The 15,915-nt window shown below is 50.3% G+C and overlaps 1 protein-coding gene across 7 annotated transcripts in view; it reads right to left on the bottom strand.

The window, feature by feature from the left end:
* RPH3AL (rabphilin 3A like (without C2 domains)) overlaps positions 1-15,915 on the bottom strand; it is a 129,972-nt gene that overhangs the window by 68,480 nt on the left and 45,577 nt on the right. For all 7 annotated transcript variants that reach the window (XM_067020649.1, XM_067020648.1, XM_067020645.1 and 4 more), the window contains 2 exons: positions 15,205-15,348; positions 12,331-12,460 (listed from right to left, as the gene is read on the bottom strand). In XM_067020649.1, coding sequence (XP_066876750.1) covers positions 12,331-12,460; positions 15,205-15,348 — 274 coding nt within the window. The remainder of the gene's footprint in view (positions 1-12,330; positions 12,461-15,204; positions 15,349-15,915) is intronic.

Consider the following 15,915-nt stretch of genomic DNA (forward strand, 5'->3'; position numbering starts at 1 on the left):
ACATCAGTAGCTGAATGAAAAATCCATCTCCGTAATGAGGCACAAACACACGTCTCCTAACATCTGAATTAGGTCGAGGAGGAAAAAGGACATTGCAGGGCCAATTTGGAGGCAGCTCAGATGAAACAGCTCTTGCTCAAGAAGCTTTGCTGTTTTTGCAGCCGCACCTGAGGGACAGAGATGCTGAGCGCTGGGTCTAGAAAGGGAGCAGGGGACAGGGAGCCAAGGATGACTTTCACCGCACCTCCCATTCAGGAGGGAGGCCCCTGCAAAAACCTGCCCCCTCCTAACCCTCGCGCACTGTTGGTGCGATTGTAAAATGGTGCACCCGCCGGGGAAAACCGTATGACGGGTCCTCCAAAAATTAAACAGAATTCCCCCATGATCCAGCAATTCCGCTTCTGGGTATACACCCACAAGAACTGAAAGCAGGGTCTCAAAGAGATATTTGCACACCCATATTCACAGGAGCACGATTCACGAGAGCTAAAACGCGGAAGCAAACCAAGTGTCCATTGCCAGATGAATGGATCAGCAAAACGTGTTACATACACAATATTATTATTTAGCCTTAAAAAGGAAGGGCGTTCTCACACGTGCTACCACGTGGATGGACCTTGAAGACATTATGCAAAGTGACAGAAGCCAGTCACAGAAAGACAGATACTGCATGAATGCTTGTATGAGGTACCCAGAGTAGTCAAACACAGGGACAGAAAGAAGTGGGGTGCCAGGGCCTGGGGTGGGTGGGGATGGGGAGTTACCATTTAATGGGTATACGACTTCAGTTCTGCAAGACGAAAAAGCTCTGGAGATGATGGTGGTGACGGCCGCCCAACAATGTGAAGGTACTTAACGCCCCTGAACTGTACACATAAAAATGATTTAAATGGTATATTTTAGGTTTGTACATTTTTCACCACAAATTAAAAAATAAATAATTTTTTAACTTTGCCTCTGATTTGGGGGGATCCAAATTAATCCGAGGAGCAGGGTGGGGCAGCTGCCACCACACAGACCCAGCAAGGGCCAGGCTACGGAGATGTGAGGGGTCATCAGTGGGGCCTCCCCCTTCCCTTGCCTCCCTGGCCTCCTTTCCGGTCCCCACTTACGCTGTGCTCTTTCCCACCCACGCCGCTCCCCCTGCCTGGGATACTTTCTGCCAGATCTTGCGTTTCCTCATCACGGTCCCAGCTCAGACGTCACCTCTTCATAGAGGCCCATGCTGCACATCCGAAATAAAAGAGCTGCCTTCCCACGCCCGTCCCACCGGCTGTTCGAGTGCCCCCCACCTTCAGTTTTTAGGTTTCTGCCTCCCACTTTCTGGAATTGTTGTATTTTCTTATTCTCGTCCATCTCGCCTTTCTAGCTCATCAACTCCGTGGGGGTGATGTGGTAGGGCGGTAAAATGGCAAGGATCCTCGGAGCCAGACTGCCTGGGATCAGATCCTGGCTCCACGGCTGACCGGCTGAGTGATCTTGGGAAAGGTACTTAACCACTCTGAGCCTCAGTTTCCCCACCTGTAAAGGGGGGATGATAAAGGTGCTGAGCTCACTGGGTTGACAGGAGGACTGTCGGGGTGATAGGAATGAGTTAACAAGTGAAAAGCCCTTAGAACAGAGTCCGGCACAGTACTGAGAAGAGAGAAGTATGGGGTCTCACTGTGACAAGTGGTGGGTACAAGGACAAGGTCCACCTTGCCCGTCACGGTACCTGCAGGGCCTGGCATAGAGTCAGCAGCCAAGAAAACCTTAAGGAATGAATGAATCAAAAAATTCTGCAGAGAGATCAGACCTTCATGAAATTCAATTTCAGTTTCAGGGATGGGCCTATGGAGCTGAGTCAGCTCCCAAGGAGGTAAAAGTCCCCCAAGAGGGCTGCTCCATTCTCCTGCCCACTCAGGCCTGGGCCTCTTGAGGTGGGCTCAACCCAGCCTCAGGTGCTTAGCTTTTGCATTGGGAACATCCTGAGAACATTCAGGCTGCTTCTGAAGGTCTTGGGAAAGTAGGTAGAAAAGCTGGTTCCCCCCAGTGGTGGTGAGGGCAGCTAGCCGGCCACTGCTGGTATCAAGGGAATACAGGGGGAGGGTGGGCTCTGGACAAGGCCATGTGGGTGCGCCTGGGGTCCTCACATCTGCCACTGCTGCACCTTAAAGTGTGTTCTTTCTTTGTTATTTGTTTGCTTATTTATTTATCCTCCCCCAATATTATTTTACCTTTCACATTTAAATGTGAAATCAAGCTGGAATTGACTTTTGTGCCTAGTGGGAGGTAAAAGTCAAGATCCATCTTTTCCATGTCAGTATCCGAATGCCCATGTGTTGTCTATCCAAAAGACCATTCTTTTCCCACTGCACATCCGTGTCTCCTTTGCCATACACTGGAATTCTTATTTTCGCTCATTTTTGCAGCAGGTGTATAGAAATACAGGCACACCTCATTTTATCACGCTTTGCTTTACTGCACTTGGCAGATATTGCATTTTTTACAAATTGAAGGTTTGTGGACACCCTACGTTGAGCAAGTCTATCGGCGCCATTTTCCCGATGGCATTTGCTCACTTTGTGTCTCTGCGTTACCTTTTGGTGATTCTCACAATATTTCAAATTGTTTCATTATTATTATATTTGTTACGGTGATCTGTGATCAGTGATCTTTGATGTTACCCTATTCCCTGAGACACGACAATATTGAAATTAGGCCATTTAATAACCCTCCAACGTCCTATAGGTGTTCATCTGAAAGGAAGAGTCACATGTCTCTCTCTTTAAATCAAAAGCTAGAAATGGTTAAGCTTGGTGAGGAAGCCATGTCGAAAGCCAAGCCAGGGGACTTCCCTGGTGGCACAGTGGGTAGGACTCCGCGCTCCCAATGCAGGGGGCCGGGCTTCGATCCCTGGTCACGGAACTAGATCCCACATGCATGCTGCAACTAAGAGTTTGCATGCCACAACTAAGGATCCCGTGTGATGCAACCAAGGAGCTGGCAAGCTGCAGCTAAGGAGCCTGCGAGCCACAACTAAGGAGACTGTGAGCCACAACTAAGGAGCCCACATGCTGCAACTAAGGAGTTGGTTCTCCGCAACTAAGGAGCCCGCCTGCCGCAACTAAGACCCAGTGCAACCAAATAAATAAATAAATAATTTTTTTTTTTTTAAAAAAAAAGAAAGCCGAGCCAGACTCAAGCTAGGTCTCTTGCACCAAACAGTTAGCCAAGTTGCGAATAAAAAGCAAAAGTTATTGAAGGAAATAAAAAGTGCTACTTCAGTGAACCCATGAATGATAAGAAAGTGAAACAGCCTTATTATGAATATGGAAAAAGTTTGAGTGGTCTGGATAGAAGATTAGACCAGCCACAACATTCCCTTAAGGAAGGTCTTAATCCAGAGCAAGGCCCTAACTCTCTTCAATCCTATGAAGGCTGAGAGAGATGAGGAAGCTGCAGAAGTCTGAAGCTAGTTGAGGTTGGTTCATGAGGTTTAAGGAAAGAAGCCGTCTCCGTAACATAAAAGAGCAGAGGTGAAGCAGTAAGTTCTGACGCAGAAGCTGCAGCAAGTAATCCAGGCGATCAAGCCAAGATAATTAATGAAGGTGGCTACACTCAACAGCGGATTTTCAACATAGATGAAACAGCCCTCTAACTGGAAGGAGATTCCATAGCCAGAGTGAGGAAGTCAATGCCTGGCTTCAAAGCTTCAAAGGGCAGGCTGACTTTCTTGCTAGGGGCTAATGAAGATTTAAGTTAAAGACAGTGCTCATTTGCCATTCTGAAATCCTTGAGTCCTTAACAGTTATGCTAAATCTACTCTGCCTGAGCTCTATAAACGGAACAACAAAGCCTGATCACAGCATGTCTGTGTACAACATGGTTTACTGAATATTTTAAGCCCACTGTTGAGACCTACTTCTGAGAAAAAAAGATTCTGTTTAAAATATGACTGCTCATTGACAATGCATCTGGTCACCCAAGGGCTCTGATGGAGATGTACAATGAGATTAACGCTGTTTTCGTGCCTGCTAACACAACATCCATTCTGCAGCCCATGGATAAGGGAGTAATTTCGACTTTCAAGTGTTATTATTTAAGAAATACATTTCGGGCTTCCCTGGTGGCGCAGTGGTTGAGAGTCCGCCTGCCGATGCAGGGGACACAGGTTCGTGCCCCGGTCCGGGAAGATCCCACGTGCCGCGGAGCGGCTGGGCCCGTGAGCCATGGCCGCTGAGCCTGCGCGTCCGGAGCCTGTGCTCCGCAACGGGAGAGGCCGCGACAGTGAGAGGCCCGCGTACCGCAAAAGAAAAAAAAAAGAAATACATTTCATAAGGCTATAGCTGCCATTGATAGTGATTCCTCTGATGGATCTGGGCAAAGTCAATTGAAAACCTTCTGGAAAGTATTCACCATTCTAGATGCCACTAGAACATTCATGATTCATGGGAAGAGGTCAAAATATCAACATTATCAGGAATTTGGAAGAAGTTGATTCCAATCCTCATGGATGACTTTGAGGGGTTCAAGACTTCTGTGGTGGAAATAACAAGAGAACTAGAATTACAAGTGGAGCCTGAAGATGTGACTGAATTGCTGCAGTCTCATGATAAAACTTGTACAGATAAGGAGTTGTTCCTTTTTTTTTTTTTTTTTTTTTGCGGTATGTGGGCCTCTCACTGTTATGGTCAGAGGCCATGGCTCACGGGCCCAGCCGCTCCACGACATGTAGGATCTTCCCGGACCGGGGCACGGACCCGTGTCCCCTGCATCGGCAGGCGGACTCTCAACCACTGTGCCACCAGGGAAGCCCCTAGGAGTTGTTTCTTATAGATGAGCAAAGAAAGTGGTTTCTTGAGGCGGAATGTACTCCCAGGGAAGGGAGTAGATAGTTGAAGTGAAGATTGTTGAAATGACAACAAAGGATTTAGACTATCACATAAACTTAGTTGATAAAGCAGTGGCAGGGTTTGAAAGGATTGACTCCAATTTTAAAAGAAGTTCTATTATGGGTAAAATACTATCAAACAGCATCACATACTGCATAGAAACTGTTCACGAAAGGAAGACTCTAAAGTGTAAATATAACTTTTACATGAACTGGGAAACCAAAAAATTTGTCACTGTATTGCAATATTTGCTTCACTGCAGTGGTATGGAACCAAACCCACAGTATCTCTGAGGTATGCCTGTCCGGATTTTTTGGTATGTATACTAAACTTGTATACAACCACCTTGCTAAATTCACCAATTAATACTAACCATTTGTATTTAGAGTTTTTCAGATTTTCTAGTTATACAATCACGTTTTCATGATAATGACAGTCTTAGCTATTCTCCAGTCCTTATGCTACACATTTATTTTTCTTGCCTGATTGCACTGGTTAGGCTTCCAGCACAATGTTGGATAGAAGTGGTGATAAAGATACATAGAACTTGTCTTATACCAGACTTTATGAGAAAAATTTTCAATAACTATTGAGTATGATGTTTCTTCTCCTGTGTTCTTTAATAAGATATCCCTGCTTCTCCAAGGAAGGGAAAGCATGAGATAATGAATGCTTTGGTCTGAAGCAATGGAGCGGCAGCATGGCACAGCAACTCACCCTGGGGGACCCAGCTCCCCACTATCTGGCCAGGTGACCTGAGCAGCCCACATCACCTCAGCTGAGCCCCTGTTCTCCATCTGTGACTGTGGAACAGACTCACCGACCCTGATTCCCTTATGGCTTTGTCCTAAGGACCCAGAAGGATGACTTTTGTGAAAGTGCTTTATAAACTCCAAAGGACACCGCAAGGTGAGACAGTGGCCTCCATGTTCACTGTTTGCAAGAGCAAGCATGGCCTGAGGGAGGATGCAGGAGACTCTAAGCGGAGGGTTTGGGGGTGTGGTGCAGGGGAGAACATGGGGAGGGCAAGGGGAGCAAGACAAGCAGGGGGAAGGCGGTCACTTGATGTCCTTCACCACCACCCTGAGCTGGGCCTGAGGCTGGGACCTTAAAGCAGGGTTGTTGTTTTTTTTTTTTTTTTTTGGAGGGGGGGCTATGCCATGCAGTTTGTGGGATCTTAGTTCCCCGACCAGGGATTGAACCCAGGCCCTCAACGGTGAGCACACGGAGTCCTTACCACTAGACCTCCAGGGAATTCCCAGAGCAGGGGTTTTCCAGCCCAAAGAGGATCAGAATCCCCAGGAGTGCTGTTTGTTAAACATACTGCCTATGTGGGCAGAGTTCCTATTCAGTAGGTGCTATGGATGAAGTATTTGTGTCCCCTCAAAATTTGTGTGTTTAAATCCTAACCCTCCATGTGATGGTGTTTGGAGGTGGGCCTTTGGGAGGTGATTAGAGTTCAATGAGAGGTCATGCGGGTGCAGCCCCTGTGATGGGATTAGTGGCTTCAGGGTTACTGCCTGCTGTGGGTCTGGGATGACCTCAGCAGGATACCGCTCCTCAGAGCCTTGAGCAGGGTTGGGGACAGGGATCAGGGTCTGGCCTAGTCCCTTTCCTCCAATGGCCCCCCATCCTGGGTCGGGGATGCCTGCCCACCCCACCCCACCCCGATCCCACAAGCTGGATGTCCCCTGAAGGCTTTGAGCAAAGAGTGGGGCTGCCTCACTCTTTTTCACCAGGACGCAGCACACATTACCGAGACCATTATTTCATGGGCAGGCTCCTCTGCTCCCACACGTGGAGCATATTTTAGCTGAGACCAGAGAAAAATCTGATTGCTTCCCCCGCACAGTGACAATGCCATCCTGGGCTCAGGCGGGCTCTCCAGCAGCCCTGCCCAGCCTCCCTATTATTGGTGAAGCCAGACTCTCAATTGAAGTGAAAGCTGGCAGACTCAGATCCTAAGCAATTAGGAGTGCCAGGCCTCTCTAATTAACCAGTCAGCCCCTCTCCCTTCCCACCACAGCCTTCTGATAATGAGAGCAGGCAGCCTGGGCAGGCAGGCGTCATTAGAGGGGACGCTGCTCCGAGGACCAGCATCATGGGTTCCACCCGCACGCTCATTAGCTTGTGGCCGCCAAACACTGCCAGGGCTTTTGCTCGGGACGCCGCCGTGTGGCCAGCCGCACCTGAGGATCTGTCCCCCAGACATGGATCTGGATGCTTCCCCATGTCAGAGATCTCCCCAGCATCCCTTCTCTGCAGCCTGCCCTTGTCCACACACCTCCTGGGAGCCAGCGCTATAGCCATTGCAAAAGGTGGGGAGGTGGAGAGGAGAGATAGAAATAAATAGGGAGGCACCCCGGAAATTGGTGAGCCCAGAGTGGAGGGCTCCTGATACCCCCAATTTGGTCACTACCTTGTTAGATCTCTCTTAGTCCCCGAGGGCTGCCTCTGTAACCCCAAACCCAACTATAATTAATTACCCATAATCATTTAACACCCACTGCCTAGAGGGCAGGCATCTATGTGTCTTTACACTGTATCCCCAATGCCTGCACCAGTATATTATCATATTTATATGACAACACGTATTTGTTGAAAGAGTGAATAGATGACATTGTCTATCCCTCCCAGACACCAGAGAGCCCCTGTACAAGGGCTAAAGCTTTACAGGGGGCTGTGAGGTTAAGCCTGGGCCTCCCTCCTAATTCTCCAGAGACTTGGCTCCTAAGCGACCACCACCTGGCAGAGTGGCCCAGGGTGTGCTCCCTGTCTTCTGGGCCTGAATCCTCAGATTCAGGCACTTGCCCAGCCCATTGCCAGCTGTATGCCTCTGCTGTGCTGTTCTCCCATCCCTGGAATGCCCCCGACTCTGCTTTCAGCCTCTCAGAAACCTAACCAACTTTCAGGAGCCAGCTCCTCCAGGCAGCCCTCCTGATTGTTCTCAGTCCTGGAAACCCTGGTCCCAGCGATAGTCAGCATCACTCTAGAGGGTACTGTCTGCCCACCTTGACCATGAGGACCAGAGGGTAGTGGCCGTCCTCGATCCTTCTCCTTTTGGAGTCCCCTAACCCAGAATTAACCCAGAACAGGCTGAATAAGTGACTCACCTGAAGAACTTGCACAGAAATCAAGTTTGGTTTCCCTGCTTAAGACATCCAATCCTGGAGAGCTACAAAGGCTTCCAGAGGCTTTTATATAAATTACAAAAAATTTGGGACTAACTGTGGGAACTCCAATTTTCAGTTCAAGAAAACATGAACTGCAGGGAATTCCATGGCAGTCCAGTGGTTAGGACTCAGCAGTTTCACTGCTGGGGCCCAGGTTCAATCCCTGGTGGGGGAAGTAAGATCCCAGGGAGAGGGGTGGCGGGGGGGAGAGAGAGAGAGAGAGAGAGAGAGGGAGAGACAGGGAGAGACAGGGAGGGAGGGAGGAGGGAGGGAGGGAAGGAGGGAGGGAGGGAAAGAGGGAGGGAGGAAGTGAGGGATGAAGGAAGGAAGGAAGGAAGGAAGAAGGAAGGAGGGAAAACATGAATTGTAAAAAGGAGAATATAGGTTGCTATTGGCTGAATTGTGTCCCATCAAAATTCTTGTGTTGAGGCCCTAATCCCCAATGTGACTGTATTTGGAGACAGGGTCTTTAGTAGGTAATTAAGGTTAAATGAGGTCATAAGGGAGGGGCCCTGATCCAAATGGACTAGTGTCCTTATCTGAAGTAGGAGAGAGACCAGAGCTCTCTCTCCACCATGTGTGGACACAGTGAGAAGGTGGCCGTCTGCAAGCTAGGAGGAGAGTCCTCATCAGAAACCAGATTGGCCAGCACACTGATCTTGGACTTCTCAGCCTCCAGAACTATGAGAAATCAAGTTCTGTTGTTGAAGCCACCCAGTCTGTGGTCTTTTGTTATGGTAGCCTGAGCTGACTGATCCATGGGATGTCACTAAACGTCTTCTGAGATGTATGTGAGGTTGGTTCTATTCTTGTAACACCTGGGCAGTCTGAACAGCTAGGACCTCGAAGTGAGTTAATAATAATAGTGATAATAATAATAACAGGAATCCTTTACTGAGTGTTTGCAATGGACCCGACACTAAGGGCTTCCCTGCATTAGCTCATCTACTCCTCACACCCACCCAATGATGATGTAGTTCTATTCCCCCGTTTACAGATGAAGAAACAGAGGCCCAGAGAGGTTAAGTGGCTCATACAAGGTCACTGCACTGTGCCCAAGCTGGAGCACAACCCAGGTCTCTCTGCATGAGAACAGCACTTACTGGCAACCCAGGAGGACCTCTGTCCCCTCACCGTGCAGGACCAAGTGACCTCTAGCCCTGGCCCATTTGGAATCTAGGACACGCTTTCCTTCCTAAGACCCTCAATCACCCCCCTAACCCCTCCCTATTTGCTTAGAATACACTGAAGAGACTGATTCCCTTAGCATATGGCCTTTGTCCCTATGTTGCCTTGTCCCCAACCTCATCATCTTCCAGTGACAGCCATCGCCACCTAACTCATCCCCTGCTTTCCTTCTGTGTCCCCCTGTAACGCACTTGCCAGACAGCAGCTAGGCTCACCTCTTAAAAACACAAACCAGATCACATTACATCCCTGCTTGAAACGCTCCACTGACATCCCATGAAACTTAGAATCACACCTCAACTCCTGACCTTGACTTGCAAAGCTCTGGGTGACTGGCTATGCCCACCGCTCCCTCCCTCTGCTCCAGACGCCTTCATTAGTTCCTTGAACACGTGCCCAGCTCATTTCTGCCTCGGGGCCTTGGTGCTTGCTGGTCCCCTGCCTGCAACGCTCCTCCGCCTGGACCTTCCTGGGGCTGGCTCCCGCTTGTGGTCACGTCTGAGCTCACAGAGACTCAACTTGAGCACCTTGCTTTAATTCACTCCAGAGCCCTAGGTCTATTTAACGTTATTTTATATTTGCTTACTGTCTGTCTTCTCCTGCCCCTAGAAAACAGTCTCCATGAGAGCAAGGACTTTATCTTGTTCATGGTATTGCCAGAACCTAGAACAGGGCCTGCACACAGTAGACCCTCTACTATTTGCACAATGAGGAAATGAATGACTGACTGAATGACACAGTCTTCTCAAGGATGGATGAAGATAACCCCCCCACCCAAATGCCCATCATTCAGCTGTGGCCCTAACTGGCACACTCCTCCCACTCTCACCCCAGAACAAGTCCCCCTCAGAAACTCAGAGGGCTCCTGATCTCACCATCCAAGCCAGGACCAAGTCTTCAGCCTGCTGTGAAATAAGAACAATTTCAAGTGGAAATGTCCTCCCGAAAAGAAAAGCCATGGGGTGGGGGTGGTGAGAGTATCTGGAAGAGCATTCCCCGGACCCCCACATCCACTGAGGTTCTCCCCTGGGACTCCCACTGTTGCCTAGGAAACGGCTCTGCAAGGGGCAGCGGACATTAACCCTTCAGCACCAGGGGCAGCAGGCTGCCTCTGCGGCAGAGGCCCCAAACTTTTCCGGGGAAAGGAGACAAGGCTCTGACAGCCTCTTCACGGTCCCGCAAACCCGGACGTTTATAGTAGTCATGGAGTTGGGGGGCAGAGGAGGAAACAGGCTGTTGGGCCTCATTCTCCCAGGCAGAAGTCACATACTAGAACCCCACCTGCCCAGGTGCTGGGAGCAAGGCATTCCTGAGTCCCTGTGCCCAGTACCTCGTTGGCATCTATCTAGTCTAGGCCTATGGAGGCTTGCGGAGGAGCGGCACCAAAGTGCCCACCCCCTCCCTGACCCTCAGGCCCCTCCCACACCTCCACTGTTCTTGGGACCCCTCACCAGTTAATCCACATTCCTCAGCCCAGTTCACCACATGCGACAGAACAGGGGAAAAGGGACCTTAGCTGAAATTCTGGCTTTCCTATTCATTTGGTACATTAACTTCTTTGCACCTTGGTTCTCTCATCCAGATTTTGAACATCACTGAAAATGCCCTTGTCAAAGCTGCCAGTGGCCTCTGCTGCCAAATCCATGTTTACTTCTTTGATGTTCCCGTATTTTACAGTCCTCTCAACTCCTAACGCCCCACCCCACCCTCGGTCTTCTATTCCCTGTTAATTCTTTCCAGAATTTATTTCTTCCTGAAATCTTCTTCTCTATTACTTTACTATTTACTTTATTTATTTACTTCCCTATTTACTATTATTTATTATCTATTACATTACTTTTTTTTGTTTTCCTCAAGACAGAAAGTTCTTTCTCTGCCTTGTTCACCAAAATAACTCCAGGCTTAAAATAATGACTAGCACGTGGAAGTTACTTGAGAATCGGTTCTAGTAAAACTAGAGTGAAAAACAAAAAAAGAAAAAGACATGGTGACTTGGGAACAGTGCTTCTAACCTAGGAGGGCAGTAAAGGGAAGTCCCATGATGACAGCTATGCAGTAACTACTGTAGGCTAGAGCAGGAATAAGAGTCCAGAAGAGTTTCTGGCAGGGAAAAAAAAAGTAGGCTTCACGCAATAGAGAGTAAAATTCAGATGCTAAATAACCTTGAGGACTGGAAAGCACATTATTCTTTGGTCAATGAGAAAAGAAAGGCAATTAGAAACTCCAGGAAAAACAGAAGGTTATTTTAAGAAGTCTTGGACTCAATATTAATATGTGGCATAACTTAGAACAATCAGTAGAGTATAAGAAAAGGAGAAAATCCACTTGGCCTTGCTGCAAAGATCATTCTCATTTGAGTGGCCAGGGATCAAGAGAGCAGACCAATAGAATAGGAAGTATAATCTTAGCAAACTGTTTGGCCCTGAGGAAAATTGTATTTATTTAATGACAACTAATAACATCCTGAATACTTATATGCCAAACAAGGTGTTGTTTTTTTTGGTTTTTTTTTTTTGTGTGTGTGTGGTACTTGGGCCTCTCACTGCCGTGGCCTCTCCCGTTGCAGAGCACAGGCTCCGGACGCGCAGGCTCGGCGACCATGGCTCACGGGCCCAGCCGCTCCGTGGCACGTGGGATCCTCCCGGACCGGGGCACGAACCCGTGTCCCCCACATCAGCAGGCGGACTCTCAACCACTACGCCACCAGGGAAGCCCCCAAACAAGGTTTTAAGAGCTCTGCATATAATATCTAATCCTCACAACTCTCTAAGGTACATATTATCATTATCCCTATTTTATAGATGAGGAAGGTGAGGCTTGACATAGTAAATAAGTTTTCTGAAGTCATATAGCTAGTGGAATAGCTGAATTCACACCCAGGCCTGTGAGATCCAGAGGTCCACTCCCCAGAGCTGGCACTAGAAGCCTGGCCATTTGACCTTCAGGCCCCAATCCTTCTTGCCAAGAAGCATAGGATATCATGTGTGCACACATTTATGCACGAATGCACACAAACACACACTCCTGGGAGCCAGGATGCAAAGCCACAGAGTAACAGGGCTGGTCCAGGCTGGGAAGCCAGAGCAGGGCCTTACCTTCCTGCAGTCTTTGCAGAACACCGACGAGCTGCCCAGGAAGCCCAGCACCTCCCCACAGAGCAGACACTGGGAGAGGCCGTTCCCCATCACATTGCGCCTCATGGTCTCCAGCCGCTCCACCAGCCGCCTGCAGCACAGGACACAGAGTCAGATGGCATGTGCTTCCTGTCTCCAACCGGACCCCTGCCCAGGCGTGGCTGCCAAGGGGCCCCAATACTATAACCACTTCCTGGGGGTTGTTCTCTCACCTGGGGTACTGTTCCCTGCCCCATCCCTTCCCCTGGCTAACTCCTAATCATTCACTCACTCACCAACCATTAACTGGGCACCTACAACATGCCAGACACTGGGAATATTGTAGCAAACAGGCTAGAGATGGACACGGTCCCTGTTCTTATGGAATTTATGTTCAATAAAGGGAGAAAGTCCATAAACAAGCAAACTGCCTTCAGAGGGGGGAGTGTTATGAAATAAAATAAGTGGGGCTGGGAGGGAGCAGGGCATGTTAGATGGTGACTAGTGAAGGCCTCTCTGAGGACATCTGAACTGAGAGGTAAAGGATGACAAGGACCAAACATGTGAAGAGCTGGGGGAGCACCCCAGGCAGAGGGAACAGCAGGTACAAAGAGCAAGGCCCTGGCGCATTAGAATGGTAAGAAGGCCAGGGGGGCTATACTGCCTGAGATAAAGGAAGCTGGAGGGGCGAGGAGGGGCCAGATTACACGGGCCTTGTGGGTTGGATTGGTTTTTGAAGTTTGGGTTGTTTTCTAAGATCAACGCGAACCCACTGAAGAGCTTTAAGTAGAGGAGTGATCTGATCTAAGTGACATTTCTAAAAGCTCCCTCCAGCTGTTGCGGGAAGCTGGGATTACAGGGGGAGTCCAGTGAGGACGCCGGCAGGAGGCGGCGGGAGGTCTGGTTCCGGAAGGAGGACGGAGAGCAGGACGGGCTGTATTTCAGAGTCATCATGGATGGATTTGCGGGAGGAGAGGTAAGAGAAAGATCCAGGATGGAGTAGAGGCTTTTGGCTTAAGCACCTGGGTGGACGGAGAAGCTAGAGGGAGAGAGAGAAAGAGGTCCTCTTTGAACCCCGCTGAGCCCAGGATAGGTGCCTTTCCTTGAGTCCCACGGCCCCTCAGCCCACCGTGACCCCTGTTTCATGACAACCTGTCATACAACACTGCCACGCCCACAACAAGGGCGGCCACTTCTGCTTCTGTTGCGTTGGCCGCTGTGTCTCCAGCGCCCAGTGGATTCCCGGTGAAAATTCTTGAATGCATGGAAGACAGGGTGTGGGTACGTTATGTCCTGTAACTCTCCCAACCGCCCAGCGCAGAGGATGCTGTTTTCCCCCCATTTTAAAGGTGAGAAGATTGAGGCTCCGAGATGTGAAGCCACTTGCCAGCGTTGCACAGTTCCTCAGAGGTAGAGCCAGGGCCCCACTCAGGCCACCCCAAGTCTCATGGCAACTCCACCCTCTCCCCTGGGGTGATCAGGCCCTGCCTGGGGGCCGACGGAGGGCGGACTGGGCGCCGAGGCTGCCTCGGCCTACCTGCCCTCCAGCTGGCACTCCTGACTTCCACAGGAATCGCTGTCCCTCTTCCAGGGACCTGCAGGGCTCCGGGAGCAAAGCCGAGTTTGGCCCTGGCCTGACCCACTTGTTTTTGGGGGACCCCCTCTCCCTACAGCCCTGTGACTCCCACTCATGGAAACACACAGGATGCACCTCCTCCTTCTGAGATGATTCACTGCCTCCTGGGCCATTCCTGCCCCAGCCAAACGCAGCGCTCACAGCCAGGCCAGACGCTGTGAGCAGCACAAGGAAGGCAAAGGGGGCAGCCCAGATGGATGGGGGGTGGGGGTGGGGAGCGCAAATGCTTCCCTCAGCTGCGGGGAGCCCACGGGGGACACCCCTCACCGGCTCCCAGCACGCCCTCCTGGGGGAGCCCAAGGCATGTGGTGCTGGCCCATCAGTCACCAGCACAGGCACCTCGGAGACCCGCAGAGCCTTGCAGGACCCTCGGGCTAGGCCTGAGAGAGGGAGGGGTCCCAGCCAGGTGTGGTGGGGAGAAAAGAGCAAAAGGCAATTCGTCTGTCAGATACAAACCCTTTTTGTAATGAAATGGTAGTAATATGTCAGTATTACGGAGGCACAGACAACAGACTGTTTGGACAGCAGTGGTCTTTGCAGCGGTGCTTTCACTTTCTAGAACTGTGCATTTCTACAATGTCTGACTTTTTAAAAGTGATCATCTAATTTAATAGAAAAAGATAAATAGAAAAAGAACAAGGAGACCAGAATCAAATTAATTCCTGCCGGTGCCCTGCATTTATGTTTTCCTCCTTGTGCCTGCCTGTGTTTTTCAGATTGTCTAGGAAGAATGAATTGCTTTTGTAATTAAACAAAAAAAAAGACACGACAAAACTGAAGACGATGTAGGAGACAGCTCTGGATGCCGGAGGCCGGAAGAGCTTAGAATAAGCTGGAGAGCGGCTCCTGTTGGTCTTTGATGGGAGAACCCACAGTTCAGCCTCCACGTCAATCCCTCCCCTGGCTGAACCACAGCGACCCTCCCTTGTGCAGAGCTAAACAGCCCTTAACGTGTTTGACGGCACTCATTCATTCTCCCCACAGCCTGGGGCCCATACATCAGCCGCTATCCCTATTTACAGAGGGGTATACTGAGGCTTGGACAGGCTGGGTTAGGAATCTGCACGCCAGGGGTGTTCAGGCAGAGCTGACTCACTCCCAGTGAAAAGCTGGAACTAGGAGCCAGGGCGCCAGAAGCCCAGCACACCGATCTGGCACTAAATGCCCTCGCTTCCCTCTCCACGGCCTCGCTCCTGCCCCATCTTGGGAGCAGCCCTTACCCGATTCTCTGCTGTTCCAGGAAGTCAAGCTGCTCGGCCCTCTGGATGACCTGCAGGATGGCCTCCACCTCGGCGAGGCTGAGGCACTGGCTCTTCCTCTGCTTCTCTGTCTGGTAGGTGTGCACAGACCAGCCCGTCTGCAGCCTTGAGAGAGAACAACACAGAAGTGCAACCCCAGTGCAAACTGGCATCCCCGCCACTTCCACAAAGGTCCCCTGAGCACAGTCTGCGTGTCAGGGGCAAGGGGTTCAGACACCAGCCTCCAAACGCTGCCTCTGCCACCCGCCAGCTCCCGGGTCCCACAAGGATAGCAGCACCCCATTAGCACCTCGGGGGGGGGTGTTGGGGGGGGGGGAAACAGGAGCATGGAATGCGCAGAAGGACATGGCCACAGCATGAGCGGTTTCAAGGGAACAGCACAGAAGATGACCAAGAGAAGAACGAACACCCAGATCTGAGGTGTACAAGAAAGTGAGATGAAGTTTCCTCTGGGACAGGAAAGACTGGTAACTAGGTTAAAAACTAGCGCTGAGGATAAAAGGGTATTCACGCAGCGTTTTGAAAACTAGACGGATCCAGGGCAGGAGGGTAACAGCAGCACAGGAGGAGTGGTGAGGGCCGGCCCGAGTGGTGAGGCGGGGCTGGGGCCCGGCCCAGAGCCCCAGGACTGAGGGGAAGAACTCCAACCCTTTCGATTTTTCTGGATGGTGA

The sequence above is a fragment of the Kogia breviceps genome, chromosome 19 (assembly GCF_026419965.1).
Source record: "Kogia breviceps isolate mKogBre1 chromosome 19, mKogBre1 haplotype 1, whole genome shotgun sequence".
Taxonomy (NCBI): Eukaryota; Metazoa; Chordata; class Mammalia; order Artiodactyla; family Physeteridae; genus Kogia; species Kogia breviceps.